At 42.1% G+C, this 23,586-nt stretch overlaps 1 protein-coding gene across 1 annotated transcript in view; it reads right to left on the minus strand.

Moving 5' to 3' along the window:
• FXN (frataxin) overlaps window positions 1-23,229 on the minus strand; it is a 39,156-nt gene extending 15,927 nt beyond the window's left edge. The window contains exons 1-3 of the mRNA XM_063455065.1: window positions 23,031-23,229; window positions 18,875-18,972; window positions 16,131-16,251 (exon numbers count right to left, since the gene is read on the minus strand). Coding sequence (XP_063311135.1) covers window positions 16,131-16,251; window positions 18,875-18,972; window positions 23,031-23,162 — 351 coding nt within the window. The 5' untranslated portion in view covers window positions 23,163-23,229. The remainder of the gene's footprint in view (window positions 1-16,130; window positions 16,252-18,874; window positions 18,973-23,030) is intronic.
• Between the last annotated feature and the right edge of the window lie 357 nt (window positions 23,230-23,586).

The raw sequence follows: 23,586 nt of genomic DNA on the forward strand, positions 1-23,586 counted from the left end.
ACCCCAACGGCATTCCTCCGGCTTGGCAACATGAGTAACAATAGGGTAAGCGGTAAAACACATGTACATTTTATATATAGTGAGATATTGACAGCGTTAACTATACTAGGCTAGCAAACCTAAAGTAGGTAAGTAAGGATAAACTAGAGCCTATGCATCAAGATTACGTTAGGCTAAGTGGATTTGGTCAGTGGTTAGACAGTTAGTTAAATGTTTTGCCCCGATCTATACATTTTAGCTAGGTACTGTACTGCTCAAGGTGGAGATAGGCTGTTTTTAAATACAGATTCACGTTTTCCTGACATTCAGTAGGCTATACACCCTTTGTATGCTGGCAGTCACTTAAGCGCTAAAAACTAATATATGCTGTAACATCAGGCGCCAATATAGAGACATGAACATGCCCACATGAAGCAAAATTGTCCTGCCCGGAGAATGGAGGGAAGTTTGGGACGTTAAGGCTTGCGCAAGGTATGGCAAGGTAAGGGGTTGCCTAGTGACTGGCCTGGTGCACTTGCTGACCCGGCTATGTTATTGTCAGTGTAGTGTCCATCTAGTGTGAATGTCCGCAAATAGGTTGCAAGGGGATGTTGACTTGTCCAGCGCCCTCTACGGTGCCGCGAGTCTTAAGTAGGGTTAGTGCCTCAAGCTCGCCCCTCTTGTTGCTGCTCCGGTCTTTCAGCCGATGCCCCTGCGGTGTTCGTTGGTTACTCTTGTACACAATCCATTGCTAGGTGCAGCGTTGTGCTGTGGGGTTGCCGTGAAGCCGGATGTCTGCTATCTTGCGCCCCCTGTCCTGTGGGGTCCTGGATCTTCTTGGGGGGGTTGTTGCTGTGGGCATCATGAGGTGATAGCGGGTTGTGGCGTTTGCCCTCTGTAGCCCTCTGCTTGTGTGGCCGAGATGTTTGGTGTGGTATGTGGCTGCCTAGGGTCCCACTCCGGTGTTGCAGCTTGCGCCTTGTTTTCTTTCGCCGGTGTTGGTGGCGTTTAAGGTTTACACCCCATGTGGCTCTGGGGGGGCGTCCTCAGCTGTGCCCTGGTCCGTTGCTCTTTAGGGCGAGGAGCCCTGTCTGATTGTCTTGTTGTGGGTGAGTTCGCTGTGGTACCGCCCGTCGGTGACTATAGAGGCTGTTGTTTGACCTCCAGGCTGGCCCAGAACCGCCTGCATATGGCCTCAAACCTGGTTTGAAAGTCAAGTGCCCATTCGCTGGGGGTAAGTCGGTTTGTGCGGGTGTCTGTCACTTGGTCTTTTGACTCTAGTTTGTCAGCAGTCTGTGAGGGATTACCTGCCTGTATCTGGCCTCCAAGCTGTGCTTGTGTCTGTGGGTTTTGTTGGGGTGCGTCCGCCATTTTGAGAGGCTCTTCTTCCCCATACCTTTGTCGCGGTAAGCCAGCTGGGGCCCGCTTTGTTGTCTGCTGTGGGGCGTAGGGGACCGGGATGACCCCCACCGGACTATAGGGGGGGGAACGGGGTCCCATGCCGAGAGTAGTTGCGCACTGTGGCCGAGGGAGAGCGTCCGCCGGGCCTATCTGCGGTTGTGTCGGGGTCAGTTGCAGGATTCAGGTATCAATGTGTGCCCCCTTGGAAGCAGACCGTCCCCCAGGTCTCGGTGGGTTACTCTCGGCAGGGAAATTGTCGTATAGGCGATGTTTACAGGCCACGATGTCGGAGCTGTGGGTATACACGTCCGGCCATCTTGGCTGCCAGGCCCCGCCCCCCTTCTATCTTTTTCCCTCTCTTTTTCTCCACAAAAAGTGTTGACTTACTAGTTTCTCATTTGTATTTCATCCTAGGTGTCTTATGTAATCTTCTTACTTATTTTCTAATGTAAAAAAGAGAAGGAAAATCTCCCCCCCCCCCCCAAAAAAACCCCCATGTTTTAATATACTTAAGCTCCCATTGCTTCCCTTGTTGTGTACTAAAACTATCAGGTCATCCCAGGCCCTTCTATAACCTGCCAGCATTATTCACTACTTGGTAAACTTTGTTGGCATTGAGAGGGCAAAGTATCTGGCATTTGAGAACAGAGTATGCTATATAAGTTAAATAGTGAATCTCCTAGAACAACCACCTGTTCTAGCTTTTCCTGTTTCAGGATAGGACAGGAATGTGTTTTTCTTCTTCCATCTTTTATGGAACTCAAAATAAATAAGTTTTGAGAAAGGGCGGCTTAAAAGACAGCTGTTTGATAAAGTTATCAGAATGTGTTCAATTACTGTAGCAGCCGAAGGGATCATTCATATAAGCACTACTCTGGGTACATCCACGTAAATAGCACCATCTAGTGACCAAACAACAAATATGCAATTGCAGCGTTTCTTACTTTTTTATATTTTTAAAATGTAAACATGGTACAGTATTAAATCAGTCAGACCCCCCCCCCCCCCCCAAAAAATAACATTTATGCTCAGTGTGTAGCTATAAGCATTTATATGTCCAGGTTTTATAATTAATCTAAACATAAATGTCAATTCAATTAATAGACAGAGAATGACTGGTATGGTGATGGATTAGATCCTTTTAAACACAACAGTAAATACTTGATATAGACTTAATGCTTTGATTCAATAGTCATACATATTTGCAAATCTTTTATAAATAAATTTAAGTAATCGGGGGCGGGGCGTGACAGCCAAGATGGCTGGACGTATTTTCCACAAGCTCCCGTCAAATTAGGCTATATACAAAACGAAAAAGCTGATAATTCTGACCCCAGGGGTTCTAAACGGCAAGCAAACTGCTACTTAGCAGTGCAAAATCTACTGACCCTGGTCCGGAACTCCATGCTTACCAGTCCATTCTCTTCAAGGCCTACTGGTGGCTTTCAAGAAGTCCCTTTACCCCCCCCCCTCTTTGGACCGGTGGGGGTCATCATGGTCCCCATTGGGTTGCGTTCAACCCGCATCGCAAGACATTCCGCTAGCCTTAGAAGCTGCGTGGTGCGACCAAGATGGCCACCGTGCAAAAAATCTCAACAGTGCCAAGCGGGCCCGAAGAGACCTCTTCAATGCACACTTTGACGATATCTGCCAGAGAATCTGGGAGCGCATTGCTCCCAGATTCCCTTCTCATAATATTGTAAAGCGCTACGGAATCTGTTGGCGCTATATAAATTGCAATAATAATAATAATAATAATAATTGCCCACAGATCTGACACACTCACCACTCCTGATACACAGCCAAGCTGGAGAGCAGTCTCAGCTGCTCATAACACTTCTGGGTTGGTGGCCCAATTGGAGAAACCTCCACGCCGGCGACCTCCTACCCAACAGTTGCTCTGGAGGCCGGCAAACCTGCGGACCCATGATCCTGCCACTATGGAAAGGGGGATCCAGGGACTTACGGTAGGGGTTTCCTATTGGGACCGGAGCCGAAGATTCATGGAGCTGCAGTCCCAGAGGTACATACAGCACTGCTCACCCGGTCTGATCGATATGAAAGCGGGAACTACCACAGCTATGGAGCTGGTCTTTCTGCCGTGGTCCAGCATGGAAATTACCGGTCTCTGGAGGCCTCTATGTGGCATCGGATGAACAGAGACTTCATTGTTATTTTCCTGTCAATATAGAGATTTCTGTTCTCCTCTCAGAAATTTTCAAGAGTGTTGAATACCCAGTGACCATTAAGCTAATTTGTTAACTTTAGTCTAGCAGGTTTCCTATTGTTTTTAGTATCTCACCTTAGCCTACCTGACTTAGCATATAGACTGAATTATGTCACAACAGAAAGAAGTCATTAAGCTAATACCAGCCATAAGGCTGTACATCTAGCTGAAACACATACCACTACTTTTACTCGGTAGACAGCTTGTTCTAACTCTTGTTTCTGTGTCTACACACCTTTGACCAAACCATTACTTCATGCTGAACAAGTGAGCTAGTAGGCTAAGCAACTCTCCTACTTTATTATATTTCTGTTTCATATAAAATGCACTTTAACAGAGTGTCATAATACTATTCATCCTGTGTTATCCTTATAAGTTTGTACCGGTTGTGGCACTACAAGCATGTTTTGTACTTCTCAGTACAGAAAAAATAAAGAATGTAAAAAGAAAAAAAAAATCACTGCATTTGCATATGTATGTATGGGCAAAACTATATTTGAACAGTGCAGATAAACTTAGGACACTGTAGGCAAATGGCTTCATCTCATTGAGATGGTGTTCATATCAGAGTCCCCTGGCGGCATCCTTTCATTGAGTGTTAAACCATTTATTTTAAGGTTTACTAACCAGAGTCTCTAGCAGCTCATCTCCTCAGTGCTGCACGGGCTAACGAAGAAGCATTAGTGCTTGAATGAGAGCCAGCTGTCTGATTTCAGCCACCCATTGCTAGTATGACCAAGGAAGTGCTTTAGCAATATAACCAGTGGGGTCTGGGTTGTGGGTGGACAGGGACACATATTCAGTGTTAAACTGCTCAAAATGGTTTAACATTAATTGGAGGGACAGTGCCAGGAGACTCAAGGAAATATATCCAATACAATTAGAAACCGGTTATAGTGTCTATGGTATCCCTGTACATTTTCAGGAAATTTTCTACAGAAAATGCTGGTGTGGTAGGGAATTTAGAAGCTGCCTACAGGGTCTGCATTTGCTCTAACCTACAGGAGCAAGTCTACAAAATTATGTTTAGGTGGTGCACCACCCGTGTTAAGTTGTTCTGTTCTGTATGGGCAAGTACTCCACTGATTTATGCGACAGGGACATTAATCAAGATGCGGTGTACCTGCCTCAGAGTGGTTCGCTTCTGGGAACATATTCGGGATCTTAAGGTCGAGCCGATTACCCTTGAGTCTTGGTTCCCCTTTTTACTTTTTAAGTTGGCAGAGGAATTGCCCTCAACCAGTCAGAAATTATTCAATAAGATAACCCTAGTACCTAGGCGATCCTTAGCCGAGAGTTGAATGGGGGGGGGAGGGGGGTAGAAGGATAGGGTTAACCCCTTAAGGACACAGCTTCAGAAGCTTGTTTTACGCTTAAGGACAAAGGACATTTTTGCATTCAAACGCAAATTGCATCTCTGGTTTTGGCAATAATAGCGTGTGCATAATATGTCCAGCTTAGAAAAAGTAATTCAAAATAAATTGATTTATGTGTCTTGATTTATAGAGTACATCATCATATGTATAGGATTTCAGCTTATTTTGAAAGCTACAGGACACGAAATACAAGGACTAAGATAAAATTTCAATTTGCAACTATTTTAGAATTTGGTATGTTTGGTCTTGTAGGTTTAGTAGCCATCACAGAAAACAAAATTGCCACACAAAAGTATATATTTATATAAAATAGGTTAGTTTGACACTACGTAGCCATTTCATCGTCAATCTCTGCTAAATTTTGGAGTAAAATTGTGTTTTTTTTCTCTATTTTGGCATATACACACATCTAACAAGGTTTTTGTAATGTGTATTTCGTAAAGCTTGTGTGTGCTTTTCCTGCACAGAACCCCATATTGTGTTGAGCTACATCTGCTGAGTATAACGATACCCCCATTGTATGCCTTTTCAAGTGCCATATAAGCGACAAGGCTATTTCAGTTTCAATAGTTAGAATTTTCGTAGATGGCTTTGGTGGGCCTATGTCTCATCGCCTTGAGAACAACAGATAATCCCATATGGGAAAAGAAGAAAGCCTTGAAGGACGTTTCAGAAAAACAGCTTTAAAAAAACCTACGAATGAGCCTGTTGGATGCCAAATCTTGTAGCAGGAAATGGCAGAGGGCTGAAATCTGTACCTTAAGAGTAGACACACTAAGTCCAGCCAAAAACAGATGAATTAAAAGAGAGACAGCCCTTCTGTGAACACCAATGCAGGAACCTCTGCCAGATTCAGAAGTAAATCTTGTTAGTGGATCTGCATGTGGAGGACAGAAGAATATCACTAATACTGTAAGACACTCCTTGGTCTTTAAGGATCATCCTTGCAGCAACCATGCAGTCAGTCGGAACATCTTTATGGTCTCCACCAGAAGATCTTTGTACTCCAGAAGGTTGCTTTAACAAGGGAGTTCCCAAAGAGCTATTGCCATCCGATCGATCTACGAGAACCAGTTCCTGTTTGGCCAAAAGGGGAAAATTGCCAAGATCCTGGCCAGTCTGATCTTATTTTCTGCACAATTCGGTGGATCAAAGCTACTTGAGAAAAATGATACGCGATGATGAACTTCCATGGTTTCGAAAAAACGTCCAGGACATAAGGATTATCTCCTTTCAGAATGGAAGCAAATTTTTGGAGCTTCGCGTTTCTTCTTGTGGCCGTAAGATCGATATCTAGTAGACCAAAACGCTTGACTGTGTCCAACACTGTCGGCTTAGATCGTCCGCGATTATATTGTCGGATCCCTTGATGAACGTTGCGGATATTTATTCTAGATTTTCCTGAGACCAAGCCATGATTTCTGGAGAGAAAACACCTTTGTACCGCCTTGTCGGTTTAGGTATGTGACAGTTGTGACATTGTCTGACTAAATCACAGACTTTCTCCTTATGACTGGTTTGAAAGCTAGAAGGGCATTCCAAACAGTTTTCATTTCTCTGTGCAACTTCTTCCATAGACCATTTTCCCAGCTGAAATTGCGATCCTAGATATGTGCCCCCCCCCCAGCCTGTTAGCAATGCGTCCGTGGTAGTGATGATCCACCGATCTCTAAAAATCTTGACTTTTTCCACCAGTGCAGCTGTGTCTTTACCCTGGATGAAAGACTGATTTCTGAATCTAAATCTTCCTCCCTTTTTGACCATTTGGAAAGGATGTTCCACTGTAAAGGTCTGATTTCCGACTTTACCCATTTCACAGCCGGAATGGTAGAGGTAAGAAGGCCTAAAACACTCATAGCCTTTCTTATGGAGCAGGATTCTCGTCTCTCGAGAATCCTTCCTTCCTGATTCTTTCTCGTTTCTCTACTGGAAGGGAAATGGAAAGGAGCCTTGAATCCACCCATAGACCTAGAAACAATGTGCATGGAAGGGCACATCTTGGATTTATCGTAATTGATTATCCATCCATGGTTTTGCAAGAACTGAATGGTAACTTGCAGGTTCCTTCATAGGTGTTCTGCTGAATCTGCTTTTAGGAGCCAGGCAAGGGACTATTGCGATGCCTCTCAGTCTTAGCATTGCCGTTCATGAAAGAAGTAGCTTTGTGAAGACATGTGGGGCTGATGAGAGGCCGAAAGGCAGTGCCTTTAACTGGAAATGTAGTAGTTTCCCCTTTCCAGATTTCACTGCAAACCTGAGATATCTCCTTGAAGACACTGACATCGGTACATGGAGATAAGCCTCCCTTAAGTCATCTTCGCCTTGTAATACTTTTGTTGAAGAATGTCACTGATAAAATGCTTTCCATGCAAAACCTCTGATAAGGTATACAGACATTTTCCTTCTTCAGGTCAAGAATGGACCAAAAAAGTATATCTGGCTTTTGGACCAGAAAAGGCGAGAGTACACTCCCTGGAACTTGACGTTTTGGTACGCTGCTGCTGATTTTTCTCTTGACTAGTAAGTTGACACCAGAAGACTCCTTGGTGTTCCCCATCTTTAAGGCACCTTGCATTTTGTGAGTGCTGCGGTCAGGGGTCTCAGGGACCTTTTCCAGTCTAGGGTTGCCCTGGAAAAATCCGGGTAGAACGTCAGCTGGTGATCTTCAAACGTGTAAGGCGACTTGTTACGGGTGGCTGCTATGAACGCTTGCTTGTCAGGGCCAGCTTGGAAGCGTATTATAACGTCCCTGTGTGCACCTGTAGCTGTTTCGGGTGGAGCTGGGAGCCTGTAGCAGCCATCCAGTTGCATCTGTTTGGCTTGTTTGGCGGGGAACAACTGAGCCAGAAGCCTCCGGATCAGGTGAGGTATTTCAGCAATAGTAACGGTGTCTGGAAGGCCGCAGACCTTTACGTTCTTCCACCGCCTCCGGTCCTCCATTGTGGCCATGTGTTGTACTTTTTCGTCTCATGGCCTGCTGTGGTCACCTCCACATTGTGTAGGCGGATTGAGACTCCGTTAATTTCGTCCTTGAATGCGGAGATATCGTGGCAATATTACGGCGTAGTTCGTCCAGGAGGGCCTTTAGGGTGGTTTCTGTCACTGCGGTCTCAGAGCCTGTGGTAGTCGGTCTGCCAGCCTGCTTGCCTCTTGCCAGCGTCTCCAGTTCTCTCAGGTAGGTGAGGGTTGTTTTGCTGGAGGAGCATGACGGTCCGTCCGAGGCAGGCGCCATGACAGGTCTCGTGGAGCTTTGGGGCCTCCAGAGGAGATCGCCAATATCGGCAGTTGTGGGGGTCTTTTCTGCCCGGTATTTTTTTTTTATTTGCGCCCCATAGTAGCTGTATGCAGTAGCCCGCTCTTATGAGGGGTTTTTCGGGTCTGAACTGGGTTTGTAGCCTCGTTTTGTTGTCTGTATAGCCGGAGCTCCCGCAGGACGCGTCCAGTTAGGTATCTGGCTCCGCCCCCCCCAAAGGGCTCTCTTTTGACATCTCTGAAAGGGTCTATGAAATTTCCTGTAGTTGTCTTGGCCATGAAAAGACCTCTGACCTTGGTTTCGAAACCTCCTGTATCTGTTATCCCCAGACATCCTGTGATCTTGAGGGAGAGCTTTTTTGGTGTCCGCATCTGCTTTATGATTTCTTCCAGTGGAGAACCAAATAATTTTTTTTTCTCAAAAAGGCAGTTTACACAAAACCGCTTTTTCAGTGTCTGCCGTCCATGTTCTCAGCCATAAAGCCCTGTGGGCTACCGACGATAAATCCATGATGTGGGCTGACAGCTTTAACATCTCATCAGTCATATCCAGCAAGAAATCATTTGATAACCGCATAAGGTTGAATAAATAAGTCCGGTCCTTATTTGTATTATCCATAATCAAAGGACAGGAGCCAGAGATTTTGAGCTTTACCACCGCTGCCCCTGCAGAAGCGGTTTTGCATTGGTAGCCTGCAGCCTGGTATGCCCGTCTACAGGAGGTCTCAGCACGCTTGTCCATGGGTTCTTTCAGACCCAAAACTTCTCCTATTGGAATGGTCGTTTTCTTGGACAACTGTGCCACCTGTATATCCATTTTAGGGAGATCTTTCTATCTATCTTCGGTCTGTAGAAAAGAAATGAAGGATAAGACCAACCTGTAGAAGACCGGTTAATCACCTTCAAACAACCCCAAAAAAAAAGCGTCTCACAGAAAATAATAAATAACTTTAATGGAAAACGTAGTAAAAACTCAAACGGCAACAAAGTGCCTGAACCAGGGATAGGTGCCTGTTAAATAACTGCAAAATGTATCCTAATAACACTCACAAGAGTATGAAACAAAGTATGACACTGGAGTGGAGTATGGATACAGTTTTAGCAATATAGTATCCTAATAACAGTCACCAAGTCTCACATGGTTAATGATTAAAAATGCAGAAATCGAAAGGATAGAGGAGGGCTTAGTTTAAGAGTGAAAATAAAGTGTGATCAAATAAACCTGATATAGGTAGTAAATACAAATAATATCACTGTTAAACAGAAAACAACAAACAAATGTAGCCCAACCTCCCTTTGAATCAATTATCAGGGTTGCAAAATAACCCCATTTTTTTTGGAGAGTATAATATCTTGCTAAATGAATATTTTCAGTCAAAAGTGCCAATCACCATGGTCGCCCATGGGTAGCCCAACGCGCGTTTCGGCGGTCCAAACCGCCTTTCTCAAGGGCACAAAATAAACATAAGTAGAGTGAAAATCGACCGCACTCGGGTTCCCCCCCAAAGCTCAATTTAAATGTCCCTTCGTACCTCCCATCCGTCGTGATTGGTCACTGACGGCCAATCGTGTATTACCTTTCAATAGGAGGAGGAGTAGGGAGGACTGCGCATGTTCCCAGACACCCGGTGTCGTTTGTGCGCATGTCAGAAACGGGACTCAAATGCGCATGTCTGTATCTCCGTAATCGCGCATGCGCAAGAACTTTAACAAGTATGTATTGCGGATACTTGTATATCGGCAACACAGTAATCACGCATGCGCGGGAACTTTAACAAGAAAGTATTACGGGTGCATATCAGAGCCTATGAGGGAAATAGACCGTGGGAAGTAAATCGTTACAGGATGATAGTGATATCATCATCAAACCCGCTGATAAGGGGGGCAACATCGTAGTGATGGATGTGGATAAATACCTTGAAATGGCTGAATATGTTCTTAGAGACACGGAGACCTATAAGATCCTCAAACAGGACCCGACTGACGTTTATCTCTCTCTATATAAGGAGATCCTAGACGAGGGTCGCAGTGGGGGGTTGCTATCTGGTGACGAGTTTAATTTTATTTTTACTCGCCACCCGAAGATAGCAACCTTCTACTGCTTACCAAAAGTTCATAAAAATTTGGAGATACCGCCTGGACGCCCCATTGTGTCTGGGGTGGATAACCTTACACAAAATGGTAGCCTGTACATCGACAGAATCCTTAGACCTTTTGTGGAGACCTTGCCCTCATACATCAGGGATACTAAGCAGGCACTGAACAAATTAGCCAATTTGCAATTCCCTCCCACTGTCCAACTCTGTAGTCTGGACGTCGAGTCCCTATATTCCTCTATACCCCACGATAGAGGTATTGATCATGTGGGCTTTTTCTTAGATCAAAGAACCCCTAGGGATGATCTACATACGACATTTCTTTTACGTCTTTTGAAGTTTATTTTGTCACACAATTATTTTCTTTTTAATAACCGTATCTACCACCAGGTGAGGGGAACTGCGATGGGGACGGCTTGTGCCCCCTCATACGCAAACCTTCACCTGGGGTGGTGGGAGCAACAGGTCCGTCATTCGGACTCACTAAGTGAATACCTATCTAAGGTCCTATGGTGGGGTCGATATATTGACGATATTTTGATTATCTGGCAAGGCACCCCCAAGGAATTCTCAGATATGGTTACACTTCTGAATCAAAACGAGGAAAACCTTCGCTTCACGTCTGAATTTGGAGGACGCTCTATAAACTTCCTCGATGTCACTATCACTATCAGTGAAAACGGTACCTTTCACTCTACACTGTTCAGGAAACCTACAGCAACAAACTCCCTCCTACATTGGACCAGTTACCACCCTAGGCCACTCAAAGAGGGTATACCGATAGGCCAGTACCTCCGCCTTCGGAGAAACTGTAGTGACATCCAGGATTTTATAGCACAGGCAAAACAACTTCGGCAATACTTCAAAGAGAAGGGCTATCCGAATCGTTGTTTAAAAAGGGCCTACAAACGAGCGCTCCAAACAGACAGGAGTGATTTGTTGTGTGACAAACCAAAGAGTCAGGATGCCGGTATTATCCGTATGGTTGCAACATTTGATTTGGGATGGCCAGAAGTGCGAAAATCTCTAGAGAGATTCTGGCCCATCCTTTTAAATGATGCACATCTAAAAGACTCCCTAAGCCCACATGCCAATATCACGGCTAGACGTGGACGGAACATCCGTGACCTTCTGGTCCCTAGTCACTTCTCAATTAAGTCACAACAACGGGCTACTTGGTTGGGCACCCCTCCCATAGGGTCCTATGGCTGCGGTAGGTGCGTAGCCTGTAAGTTTATTCAGAAAGGCTCCAAAACCGTCAGCGATAGCAAGGGACAGGGCTCCTTTAAAATCAGAAACTTCTTTAACTGCAATACAAAGGGCCTTGTATATCTACTGTCCTGTACGTGTGGCCAGAAATATGTAGGGAAAACCTTCAGGGCATTTAAGGATAGAATAATGGAGCACGTTAGGTCTCCCAGAAACCGTCTCGAGACTCCTATCTCGAGACACCTGAAGGAATACCATCAAGGGGACTCCAATAACCTAAGGTTTTGTGGTCTAGAACTAGTCAAAAGGACCCCTAGACGGGGAGATTTTGACAAGATCTTGAGACAGAGAGAGTCCAGATGGATTTACGAATTAAAGACCCTTCAACCCGCAGGCTTAAATGAGGGGTTTTCCTTTGCCCCGTTTATTTAACCACCTTCAGGTTAAGACCGTCTGTGGGTGTACGAGTGTATATGTGTGTGTATATACACACCGACACAGGTGTATACACACGTGAATGCACTCTACCGACAGTAAATGGGCGAACATACTCATTCCCTTATATACGGATCTTGAAGAGACCTTAACAGTGATTTTTTTTAAATCATATATATATGTATATACATTCACTTTGTGCACATACACCTACTATTTATCAACAGATATTTTTATATACACAATTTTTTGGTGTGGCCGCACGTATTATTATTATTTTTTACATATATATTCATATATCTTTATACATATATATATATATAAAGACATATAGAAATGTTGGGGTAGCAAACAAATAAGTCCTCCTTTTTTATCTGTTTATTTATTTATCCATTTAGTTGTTTATTTATTTATTCACCCAATTTACCTACTCAATTAATTAACTTATTTACTTTAGTTCATCAGCAGCATGGACTTCTCATTCATACATTTTTTATTATTATTATTACTATTATTATTATTTTTTCCATTTCTCTTTCTTTTTCTTTTCTTTGTTCCAGCCCTCTGTGAGTTAACTTGAGTATATTTATCATGAAATTCTTTCTTTAGTCTCTTTACACTATATATTTACATTTGGATTATTTATTATACTTTGTTTATCTCCCCTGACTCTTCCTGCACAGAACTTTTGGGTCTTAGCCGTTGGTTTGTCCGAGACCGCTCACCACTTTTGAGGTGAGACATAAACGATTTACTTCCCACGGTCTATTTCCCTCATAGGCTCTGATATGCACCCGTAATACTTTCTTGTTAAAGTTCCCGCGCATGCGTGATTACTGTGTTGCCGATATACAAGTATCCGCAATACATACTTGTTAAAGTTCTTGCGCATGCGCGATTACGGAGATACAGACATGCGCATTTGAGTCCCGTTTCTGACATGCGCACAAACGACACCGGGTGTCTGGGAACATGCGCAGTCCTCCCTACTCCTCCTATTGAAAGGTAATACACGATTGGCCGTCAGTGACCAATCACGACGGATGGGAGGTACGAAGGGACATTTAAATTGAGCTTTGGGGGGGAACCCGAGTGCGGTCGATTTTCACTCTACTTATGTTTATTTTGTGCCCTTGAGAAAGGCGGTTTGGACCGCCGAAACGCGCGTTGGGCTACCCATGGGCGACCATGGTGATTGGCACTTTTGACTGAAAATATTCATTTAGCAGGATATTATACTCCCCATTTTTTTTGGAGTTATTTTGCAACCCTGATAATTGATTAAAAGGGAGGTTGGGCTACATTTGTTTGTTGTTTTCTGTTTAACAGTGATATTATTTGTATTTACTACCTATATCAGGTTTATTTGATCACACTTTATTTTCACTCTTAAACTAAGCCCTCCTCTATCCTTTCGATTTCTGCATTTTTAATCATTAACCATGTGAGACTTGGTGACTGTTATTAGGATACTATATTGCTAAAACTGTATCCATACTCCACTCCAGTGTCATACTTTGTTTCATACTCTTGTGAGTGTTATTAGGATACATTTTGCAGTTATTTAACAGGCACCTATCCCTGGTTCAGGCACTTTGTTGCCGTTTGAGTTTTTACTACGTTTTCCATTAAAGTTATTTATTATTTTCTGTGAGACGCTTTTTTTTGGGGTTGTTTGAAGGTGATTAACCGGTCTTCTACAGGTTGGTCTTATCCTTCATTTCTTTTCTTCAATTGTGCTTTATGCAGGGTTATGCCCTTATTTCCACCCCTATAACCCTTTCTCTCTGGGGCTCCCTCTAGGTTTCATACCGAGGAAGCACCTGTGTGTTTTTCTATCTTCGGTCTGTAGCCTGCAGATCTGTTTAAAATGCTTGGAAATAAAGGCTCGTCTCTCAGTGTTTTCCCCATTCTTTCTGAACGAATTCAAGAACTCTGGGATGTGTTGGGAAACCTTTCACCTTACTGCTTCAGGGTTCTACATCTGAACCACAGCACAGACCTCCTTAATAAACCACTTTAATTCCTTCGTCCACACTGGAGTCTAGACTAGAGACTTCTGATAAAGAGCTGGAACATTCTCCCGAAGAGAGGTCTGAATGTGATGAAGACTTCAGTCTTTTACATTTTTTTATCGTGTGGCTCATGTCGTTTAACAGACCCGCTATCTTTCTTCTCCGTGTCTTTAAAGAATTCGAAAGTCTGTGATAAGCTGTCTTGGATCCAATTTAAAAATGATTACATCTCATGTTGCTTTGAGTATTCCAGGATTTCAGCAGAACACTGCTGTCCTTGCATTTAGCATTTTTGTGCGCTAGGGCTGGCATTTCTTCTTTATCCGTCTTGTCCAGAGATGCAGGGCTGGACATATTCTGGAAATAATATAAAAAAAAATATAAAAAACAACCAAACCTGCAATAAATAGCATTAGGATTTTTAAAGTAGAGACTTTAATAAATCTCACCTCAAAACCTCACTACCGTGTGGGAGGGCTGGTGACACAGTGTATCACTGCTTACAACCACTCTTGGTGAAAGCAAGGCCATGGACAGAATAAATAGGCTTTACATTTAGAATTTTGCACCAAAAGTCAAAGTTCCAAACCACGCGTGCGCAGTAGCGCGGTCGGAACTTCAATGGAATGCATGGCCACCCGGGTGTGCGTTCCACCAATGTGCGCAGGCGCACGGCCTGCATCGGGATTGGAGGACCTTCTACAAGCATTAGCAGGCATAAATCCCCCCCCCCCCCCCCAAAAAAAACACCAGTCTCACCAGTCTTGTATTGAGCTACTTGTCTGTCCTGAGATCGGGACAAGAAGAACTGGGTATGTCTTGGAGGTATGGCCTCTTATAGGCAAGGAGGAGGGAATTAAATTTAATTATTTTAATTTGCAGAGCTTCTTGTCCACTTAAGGAGATGACTACTTACGACAGGAAAAAATTCTCACATTTACTCACACAATTTCAATGCCGATTTCCCCAACATCATCCGGAAAAAAAAAGAAATCCGCGTAAGAAAGCATTGAGGTGGGAGGACCTAAGGCGCATGCGCGCCGAGTGCATAAGCCTCTCACCATAGGAAAGCTTTACCTCAATGCTTTCTTACTGGGATTTCATTTAGGCGACGCAGATTCCGGTAAACTCCTGGGAGCGCCTCTAATGGCTGTCTGGTAGGCAAGCACTAAAGGCTTTCTTAGCACAGCAACTTAATCATTCCAGTTTCTCTAAAACTGCTGTATTTAACAAGAACACAGGAACTCTGCACCCACTCCACTTCAATGAGATGAAGTGGTCAGTGTCCCTTTAAGATCTTTGTAGCAGTTAAGATGCGATGAGTGAACAGTTTTTCTTATTTGGATTTGTACTAAATGCAAGATGTGCTGGAATAGCTGCAGACCAAACTTTTCCTGCACACTACCTCTGATCACACAAGGGGCACATTACAGAATCGATGACCAGGGAGTATGCAGCCAAGAAAGATAACAGGGTAAATCTACTCAATGTTGAGAGCAAGTAGACTGCACTCTCCACCCCAAAACCTTCAATAATTCTTATTTGTGTCAGGGGAAAAATAAATGTCACCAACAGAAAAGATAAGAGTTTCTCTTTAATAGAAATGTTGTTATGAATATAATTTACAGTTCCCCTCTATAGACTTAGACCACATTTTAGATGTACACAGTGTCAAATTTCCATAGGTACACAATAGGATCTAGTGCACACACACTTTGTCTTTCTACTTATAAAGTGTTTTCAGAGATCCACTGACTAACTCCTATAGGCTATAAAGTATTGGACGACCTCTGCATACTGCAGGAACAGGGGTAGCTTTCTCAGCTCACTTTTAAATTAAAAGTATATAATTGTATTTATCTGCATGCGAGTGGATAGCTATGTTTGTGTATAACTAGGAGAGAGAGAGAGAGAGAGAGAGAGATTATGGTTTGTCTGGCATGCAAGTGTAGTTATGTAAATAACTTTAGGCCCTGGCATATAGATTCTAGATAAGGAATGCTGATGGAAAGAATATGCATTTAGAAATGTTTCAAAATGGATAACACAAAAACGTATATCAGGACCTGCATATTACTTGACAAAATGTAAAAATAACATATGACAAAAATGAATAAATATACAAATGGAAAAGACATACCCCGAAAGTGACATCATAATCATTTTGTGTAAATGGCTGATCTGCAAGATCTTCAAAATATTCAGCTAAAGAGTCCAGTGTATCTTCTGCTAACTTCTCATATGTATTCTCATCTAGGGTACTAAGAAATGTCAACAAGGTTAGTGCAGAACCACACAGACAGAAGACAGAATACATTTTTGTGACCCAAATGGATACCTTATTAGAAGTTAATGTTACTACAGAAAAGACACAATCCTGCAAAGTCACAAACGCCCAGATCTTTATATAAAGCGGTCAGCTTGCTGGTGGCAGCTACCTATGCTTGATTGATGTGATTATATCTCCTTATTAACTGCTTTCATTCATGACATCAGCAGACATGCAATGACAGTTCCAGGAGGGGTGTGAAAAGGAGCCAGGTAAGCTTAACACAAGGTGACATTTGTACAGTAAATTTAAAAAGAGACCAAAAAAAACAACAACTTGTTAAGCAAATTGCAGTATTTCAGTAATTGTCACCACTAACACCACATTCAGTATGGAGTGCAGTAATTTATTCCCCATCTATCCCCCAAACATCACTGTTCTGGGAATATAGTAACAATCACTTCTCTCAGCACATATGCAGCTACGTCTATTAGTCCTTTTTAGATTGATGTCAATTTCACATGGCCCACTTACCAGTATTTGATCGTATATGGCCTATAGTTATATTGTTCATTTTTAGCCCAAAGAAGTGACAACTGACAGCATGTTTTGCACGGTTTAGAACCGCTGTACTTTTATTTGGTACTCTACTTTATTTTGCATTACAGGCTCACCCTCAAACCGGATCACCATTAAGTGCCATAAGCCTTCACCAGAGGAAACTATAAGTTGTGTCAAGTGGAGAAGGTGAAGTCTCCCCTGGAGCTATTCTGGAAGCATGTGAACCCACTAAGATTTGAGAAGAGGATGAAAACCACATGGGGCTGCCTGATTCCAACCTATATTTTACCACCTCCAAGATGTTTGGATTGAACAGCTTATTTCATATAATATGCATATACGTTCCCAGCAATCTGATAGAAAATATGTGTATAATAATGAATAGTAACAAAATTTAAGATTAGTTAGTGCATTAGTCACAATCATGTGATTATGAGCAGCTAGCTGATCATTGAGGATATACAAATTTATAACTGAACAATCATTGAACAACAGTTTGCCTCACTGATAAGGGGTAAATGCTGCGTCACACAATAAACATATTTGGCACAATGATCACTAACATTGTTTTACAGATATTCTTTTAAGTGGATCAAATTTACTTACACTGACTATAGATTAAATACTATGAAAATAAAAAATAAATAAACGTTTGTGAGATATTACACCAGCAAACCACAACTTTTATATTCTGGCAGTCTCTGTTTTATTGAGGCAATGATAAGGTACAGTGCACATAAAATGGAGTAATAGCATACACAATGAGGAGTATATAGGCTTTGCTTGAACATAAATATGAGTGCATCAAAGTATGTATACAGAAATCAACTCCTGGCCAAGTCTGCCACATTTTAAAATAAAAAAATAAAAAGGCTAAATAAGCACGTCCAGTCAGAGATTAAAACATACAAGAGGATAAGGCTGTTCCTACATGAAGATAACTAGTTGGGCATGTACATGAATTCAACAATGAGTAACAAGAATGCTATAAACTATAGGTAACAGAAAAGATCAAGCAGACAGAAATCTCTACTGGTCTAAACTAATTATCATGAATTGGTAAAGATCCTGCCTAGGTCAGCCTACCAATGCCACTTACGAGTCCGAATTATATAGTACAGCTTGGTTCCAGGCTCAGACTCTGCTACCTGCACCCTCCATACTCAACACAGAAATAGAGAGGCGTGTGACATCTGTGATTCCGCATTCCCAGACACCCGGCAATATAAGGGAGAGGCATCCAGATTAGGCTGGTCATGCTGACGACAAAGGATTTCAGATCTCCGCAGTCGAGGTGAGTAGTGGCGAATTCACTGGAGTGCACAATTAAGTACCGCTGTCCACCACTGCGGGTTTCTGGGCGCTCTCCTGAGTGCTTCTCTGGACACACGCAAGGGAACTTTACACAAACGGCTTTGTTTGATAGGACTTCTCCATGGAACCACAGTTTGTTCAATAGAGGTGACGGTAAGTTCTCTTTCATTGAGCATTGCTCAGAATGATGCACAAATGCGATTGAACACCTTGAGGAGCAGTTCCACAAGTGTGGATGATAACTGGGAGGCGCCCATGGTTGCAAACTCTGGAGGGGTGGCCATTTTGACTGTCAGGTCTCAACAAGCTGTAAAACCACTTTGAGATACCAGTGGGCCTCATGTTTTCTTATGTCATTTCTAGCAAACGCTGCAAAACTATTCACTCACCAGACCCTGGGTTAACCTCCTGTTTTCTCACTCCTCAATCTGAGATAGTCTGGACTTTAGCTCACTCTAATGCAGTAAACAGATTAATGGGCCTGGGACACAATCACACCAATCAAGATTACTAATGTGGCTGGCCTGGTAATGTGTACCCAGAAAAAATGACTGATCTATTTAGAAGAACAATTAAAAAACAGTGATCAGAGGAGCTGAAGTCAAGGAGACAATGTCTGAATGAGAGTATTGGGGTCCTAAAAAAATTATGCTGCAGTTTTTTTTTGTTTGTTTTTTTAGTAATCCCACAGATTGTCCTGGGATTTGGAAAACATAATATTAAAAGCATGTGCTCTTTACCTGCTACTTGTTAATGTCCCTGCTCTTCTGCTATTGTGTAAGGTAACATTCATGTGGTTAGATTCCAGCAGATGTCTACAAGTTGGGAGATTTCCAGCCTACAAAAGAAATATCAAAGAGAAATGAAATGTATTAATACTGTACAGTCCTCCAGTAATTTGTGCATGACAGAGTGATTTTGTAAGCTATAAACTATTGTATTTATACATTGCACTAGCAAATATATCACACTACATTGACAATCATTTGCATGTCTTGTGTCCATAGGAGATTAAAGGGACACTATAGTCACCTGAACAACTTTAGCTTAATGAAGCAGTTTTGGTGTATAGGGTTTATGCTCCTTAAGTTCATCGTGGTGTTTTGTGTGTCATACGTGTGGCATGGGGCTGTAAAGAATGTGTGCCAGTGTACAGGTACTGTAGTGTGTATAGGTGCCTTGTATGGGCTGTAGAGAGAGTGGGTGTTTAGGGAATGTACTCTGTGCATAGGGCGTCCAGAGTGTGTGTATAGGAGATGTAGTATGTGTGTTTGTGGTGCAGTGTGTGTCTATAGGAGATCTAGTGCTTGTAGGGAACTCAGTGTGTGTATAAGGGATGTAGTGTCTAAAGGGGATCTAGTATGTGTCAGGATGCAGTGTGTGAGGGTCGCAGTCTGAGTATGGCTTCAAAGTAACAGGGGTGCAGTGTGTAGGGTGGTATAAGGTCTTTATTGTGTGGGGGGAGATGGAACTGGGAGCAAATATATTGTTTCTTTTTACATTAAAAACAAAAATAACTTTATATCTCCCCCCTCCCTTCTTACCTATTGCTAGGGAGGGGGGCACTGCAAACCCTGGCGGTCTGATGTTGTAACTCTAGCCCACAGCGCCTCTGGAATACATAATTCCGGGTGCTCCTCTTCCCTACCTTTCCAATAGTAAAGTGCCTATGGGCCAGTGAGGGAGAGCTCCCCACCAGCCATTGGAGGCACACAGCAAAGCCAGAGCTTCAATAGCACAGGCTCTGCATGGACCGGCAGGGGAGATCCTCTGATCTCCCCTGTCGGCCTCAGCGGCTCACTGGGCATTTGCCTTATTTTACCTGATGGCTCGTTCAGGTGTAAATGCATGTGTTTTCTGAATGGAAGTTCAGTCACTGGTCAGATAAAATTATTTTATAAATGATACATATTCTAAACTAGCAACTAACCTAGTATTACTCACCTTTAACCCTTTCAATGGTCAAATCAAGTAAAAACTTATGAAATCTAGTCTATAAAGCCTCACATGCCATCATTTCTACTCTAATTTTGATTACTAGCCCGTAAAGGAATACATTTCTCTGCTAGAAACCACTGATATAAAGCCTGTAAATTTGCTGAAAATGTAAGCCCAACCCCCCTCCCCCGCTTTGAAACAGTACAGGAGATTTCAATGGGTCATATCATTTCTAGTCAATTTCTAGTCATTTCTAGTCAATCATTAGCAGTCCAGAAATTGATAAATTGATATAATAAATTGAAATTGATAAAGTTTGCTACAGCAGCTTTAAAAAAACAACAACTTTATTTTAGAAAGAAATGGAATTTAAATGTATTTACTGTATGTGAGCAAAAAACCCAAACACAGACATTTTTATATTGAATTGTAACTGTTAGTATGCTGTATTGCTAGTAATGCCTTTAGAGTCCTCGCAAATACCTATAAGCAAAAGTATTTGATCATCTTTATATATTTGTGACATTTACTGTATGTGATAACATTTTTTTATGCTTTTGCACTAACATTTCAGACTGTGAAATATTGCAAGAAGGCCACTGTATACAGTCTAATACTTCCCTCAAGTATTTTCATAAAGGATTAACAAATACGTGAAAATAAATTGTGTACATTTACATAAGTTTAATACTTAAGTTCTTCTGCAAAGCAATCTATACACTACTATGCTATGATATGTTTATATGTTAGCTATATTTGATTAAAAAAAATGTTATGCTAGTGGGAGGATTAAAGTAGCACTGTTACTTGTGGGGCCATTAATTTATTGAGCAGACAAGCCTTGCAGGTGATGTGTACACTTGCATGGTGAAGTCTGGGGATGGAGTAAAGGGAGATGAACATACCTAACCCTCTCCTGGCTTTAGCCCACCACCTTTGGATGCTGACTGATAATGCTACCTAGAGCGGCATCATCTTTGTACACACATTAATACTGTGCAAGATTATTAGTAGCAGCAAAGATCATAGCACCATGCTTAGTTGTTCTTCAGAAGGAACACTGAAATGCCATCGGCATCTATTGTGAGAAAATGCCTATTCTCATACAGTATTGATAGTTGAGGCTAATAAAAACGGCAAACAGAAGCTGAATTAAATTGTGCCTTTCATAAATAGTTATGAGCATGAAACAAAGTGGTTTCTATTTGAACTTATGCATATTTTTTTTATAGTGTTTTAGTCAAATAGCAAACACTAGTCCAAGTGCCAAGTATATTGTGATAAAATAGAGCAATTCAGTAATATTGGACTACCTCTAGACAGTAAGCTCGTTTGAGCAGGGCCCTCATCTACCTATTGATTCTGTGTCACTGTGTAATTGTCATAATTATTGTAAATATACCCCTTTCATAATATTGTAAAGCGCTGCGGAATTAGTTGGCGCTATATAAATACCAATAATAATAATAATAGTAATAATACTTAAAACTACAGTCTTTGTTGATTCCATTCTTAGTAGAGTTACTCCAACCTGTCTAAGGGATGAGTGAATTCGTAAGTCCTGCGGAAGCACCTCTAGTGGCTGTCAGTATGACTTAAACCCGCGACGTAAACATTGCTGTTTTTAAAGAAACTGCAATGTTTTACTTTGCAGGGTTAAAACTAAAAGACCAGGGGTTACTTAAGTGGTAATTTAAATCACCAAACATTTGCAGACATTTTTAATAAATGTTAACTTTTATTTTTCATTATGTCATTTGAGTCCAATTGAATGATATTCATTCAATAAAGTTAATTGGGAGTATAACCCATCTTCTTCGGAGGTTCTCTTAAAAGGGTACTCCATCCCTTTTTTTTGTCTGTTTAAAAAAACAAACTTTTAGAATAAAGCTTACCTTAATTGGGTAAAGCTCACAGCACTGCTTGGCATGCCCCCTTGTGATGACACAAGAGTCACAGAGAGGTCCAATCAGAGAAGCCTTTGAGTGGAATATTTTACCAGTTCAGAGCACATGCGCAAACTGACCCTTCAAGGGGAGGGCAGGAAAATAAATAAAATAGCAGATGGGATAGGGAGACAAGCTTTGCCACTTAGAAACAGTACTTGGATAAACGTATTGGATTAAAACAGGATTGCTGTGTATTATATATACAGGTAGGTCAATGGGTTGTAGCAAATATTCTGTCATCATTTACTTCTTACAAACCTAAGTATGCGCTTGAAGGTATGAAACAGTCATGAGGTAAAACAAGCAAATATGTTAACATGTAGTATTTATGAATTAGTTTATTAAATCACACAAATTTAAAGGGACTATAATTTCCTAATTTAGTACTGCAAAACACTCTGCAGATTATTTCATGTCTTACTTAATCATGTCAAAATGCAAATAGTATTTCTTATAAGGAGGGTAGAACAATTTTACTTTTTTTTTAAACAGTGACACCCACCGTGTGCCTCACCTTTTTGGGGAAAAAATACTCATTTGATTTGCAGAAAGCTCACTTATTTCTTAGTATTGATGAGCATAATAAGACTGGTAGTTATAAGCAGCCGGATATGGAAAGAAATAACCGCAGACTAGTTTTACCACACAGATTTACTTATCCTTTCACGTGTTCTGGCTGGCTATCCTTAGTGAATTTTTCAGATCTTACAGCACTGCCCATATATCCTGGTAGCACATGGTGTGTTATATAACATACGTTCTACAATAACACGCAGCGATAATTCCTTCTGCTTGTTATGGGTCTCTAAAATTCCCTTTTAACAATACTTGCTTAATCAATGTGCCCATTAATAACAAGTCTGATTAAACAGTCATTGTAAAGTGTATGAGCTGTATGTCTCTGGCCAGGGAGGCCATGTCCTTAGCACCACGTGACAGAGTGTCACAGAGCAATAGGTAAGATCCAGGCTATAAGAGGAGGACCCAGGCTTCCCGCTGAGATACTCACTGAGCTCACACTGCGGCCAGGCTCCACACTCCCTGAGCCCAGTCCTCTGCTGCACTGTATGACCGCCTTCCGCTGACAGGCCAGCCGCACTGCCCCAGGGACATCCCTCAGCACCCGGCCCAGGCCCCACATAATGTCACTGGACTCAAGCGTTAGTAGTCGGCTCCCCTTTCAGGGTTTGATTGGTTGTGTCTGAAGTTGGTGAAGACACTCTGGGCTCAAACAAAACTTGAGTCTGAGGACACCTACTGGCAAACGTTTGAACAACCGGTGCTTAGATATTCATAGGAAAAGCTTTAATCACTGTCATGTGTGAGATTTACAGGGGATTTAATAGAAAATTACTATTGTATGCGAGAATAGCCAAATTGAAAACATTGATGGATTCAAGTTTGACTATTTTCACCTGAACGGAAATTCGCTTTAAACTCCTAGCAGTTTACATGGCTGTGAATAGCCATGGGCGTAGCTCACTGTGCACTATGGGGAAGGTCCCCCCTCTTGATGTGTAGTAAAACCTGTAAATAAAAGTTTTTCCTTATCTTGAATACATCCC

The sequence above is a fragment of the Pelobates fuscus genome, chromosome 5, assembly GCF_036172605.1.
Source record: "Pelobates fuscus isolate aPelFus1 chromosome 5, aPelFus1.pri, whole genome shotgun sequence".
Lineage (NCBI taxonomy): Eukaryota > Metazoa > Chordata > Amphibia > Anura > Pelobatidae > Pelobates > Pelobates fuscus.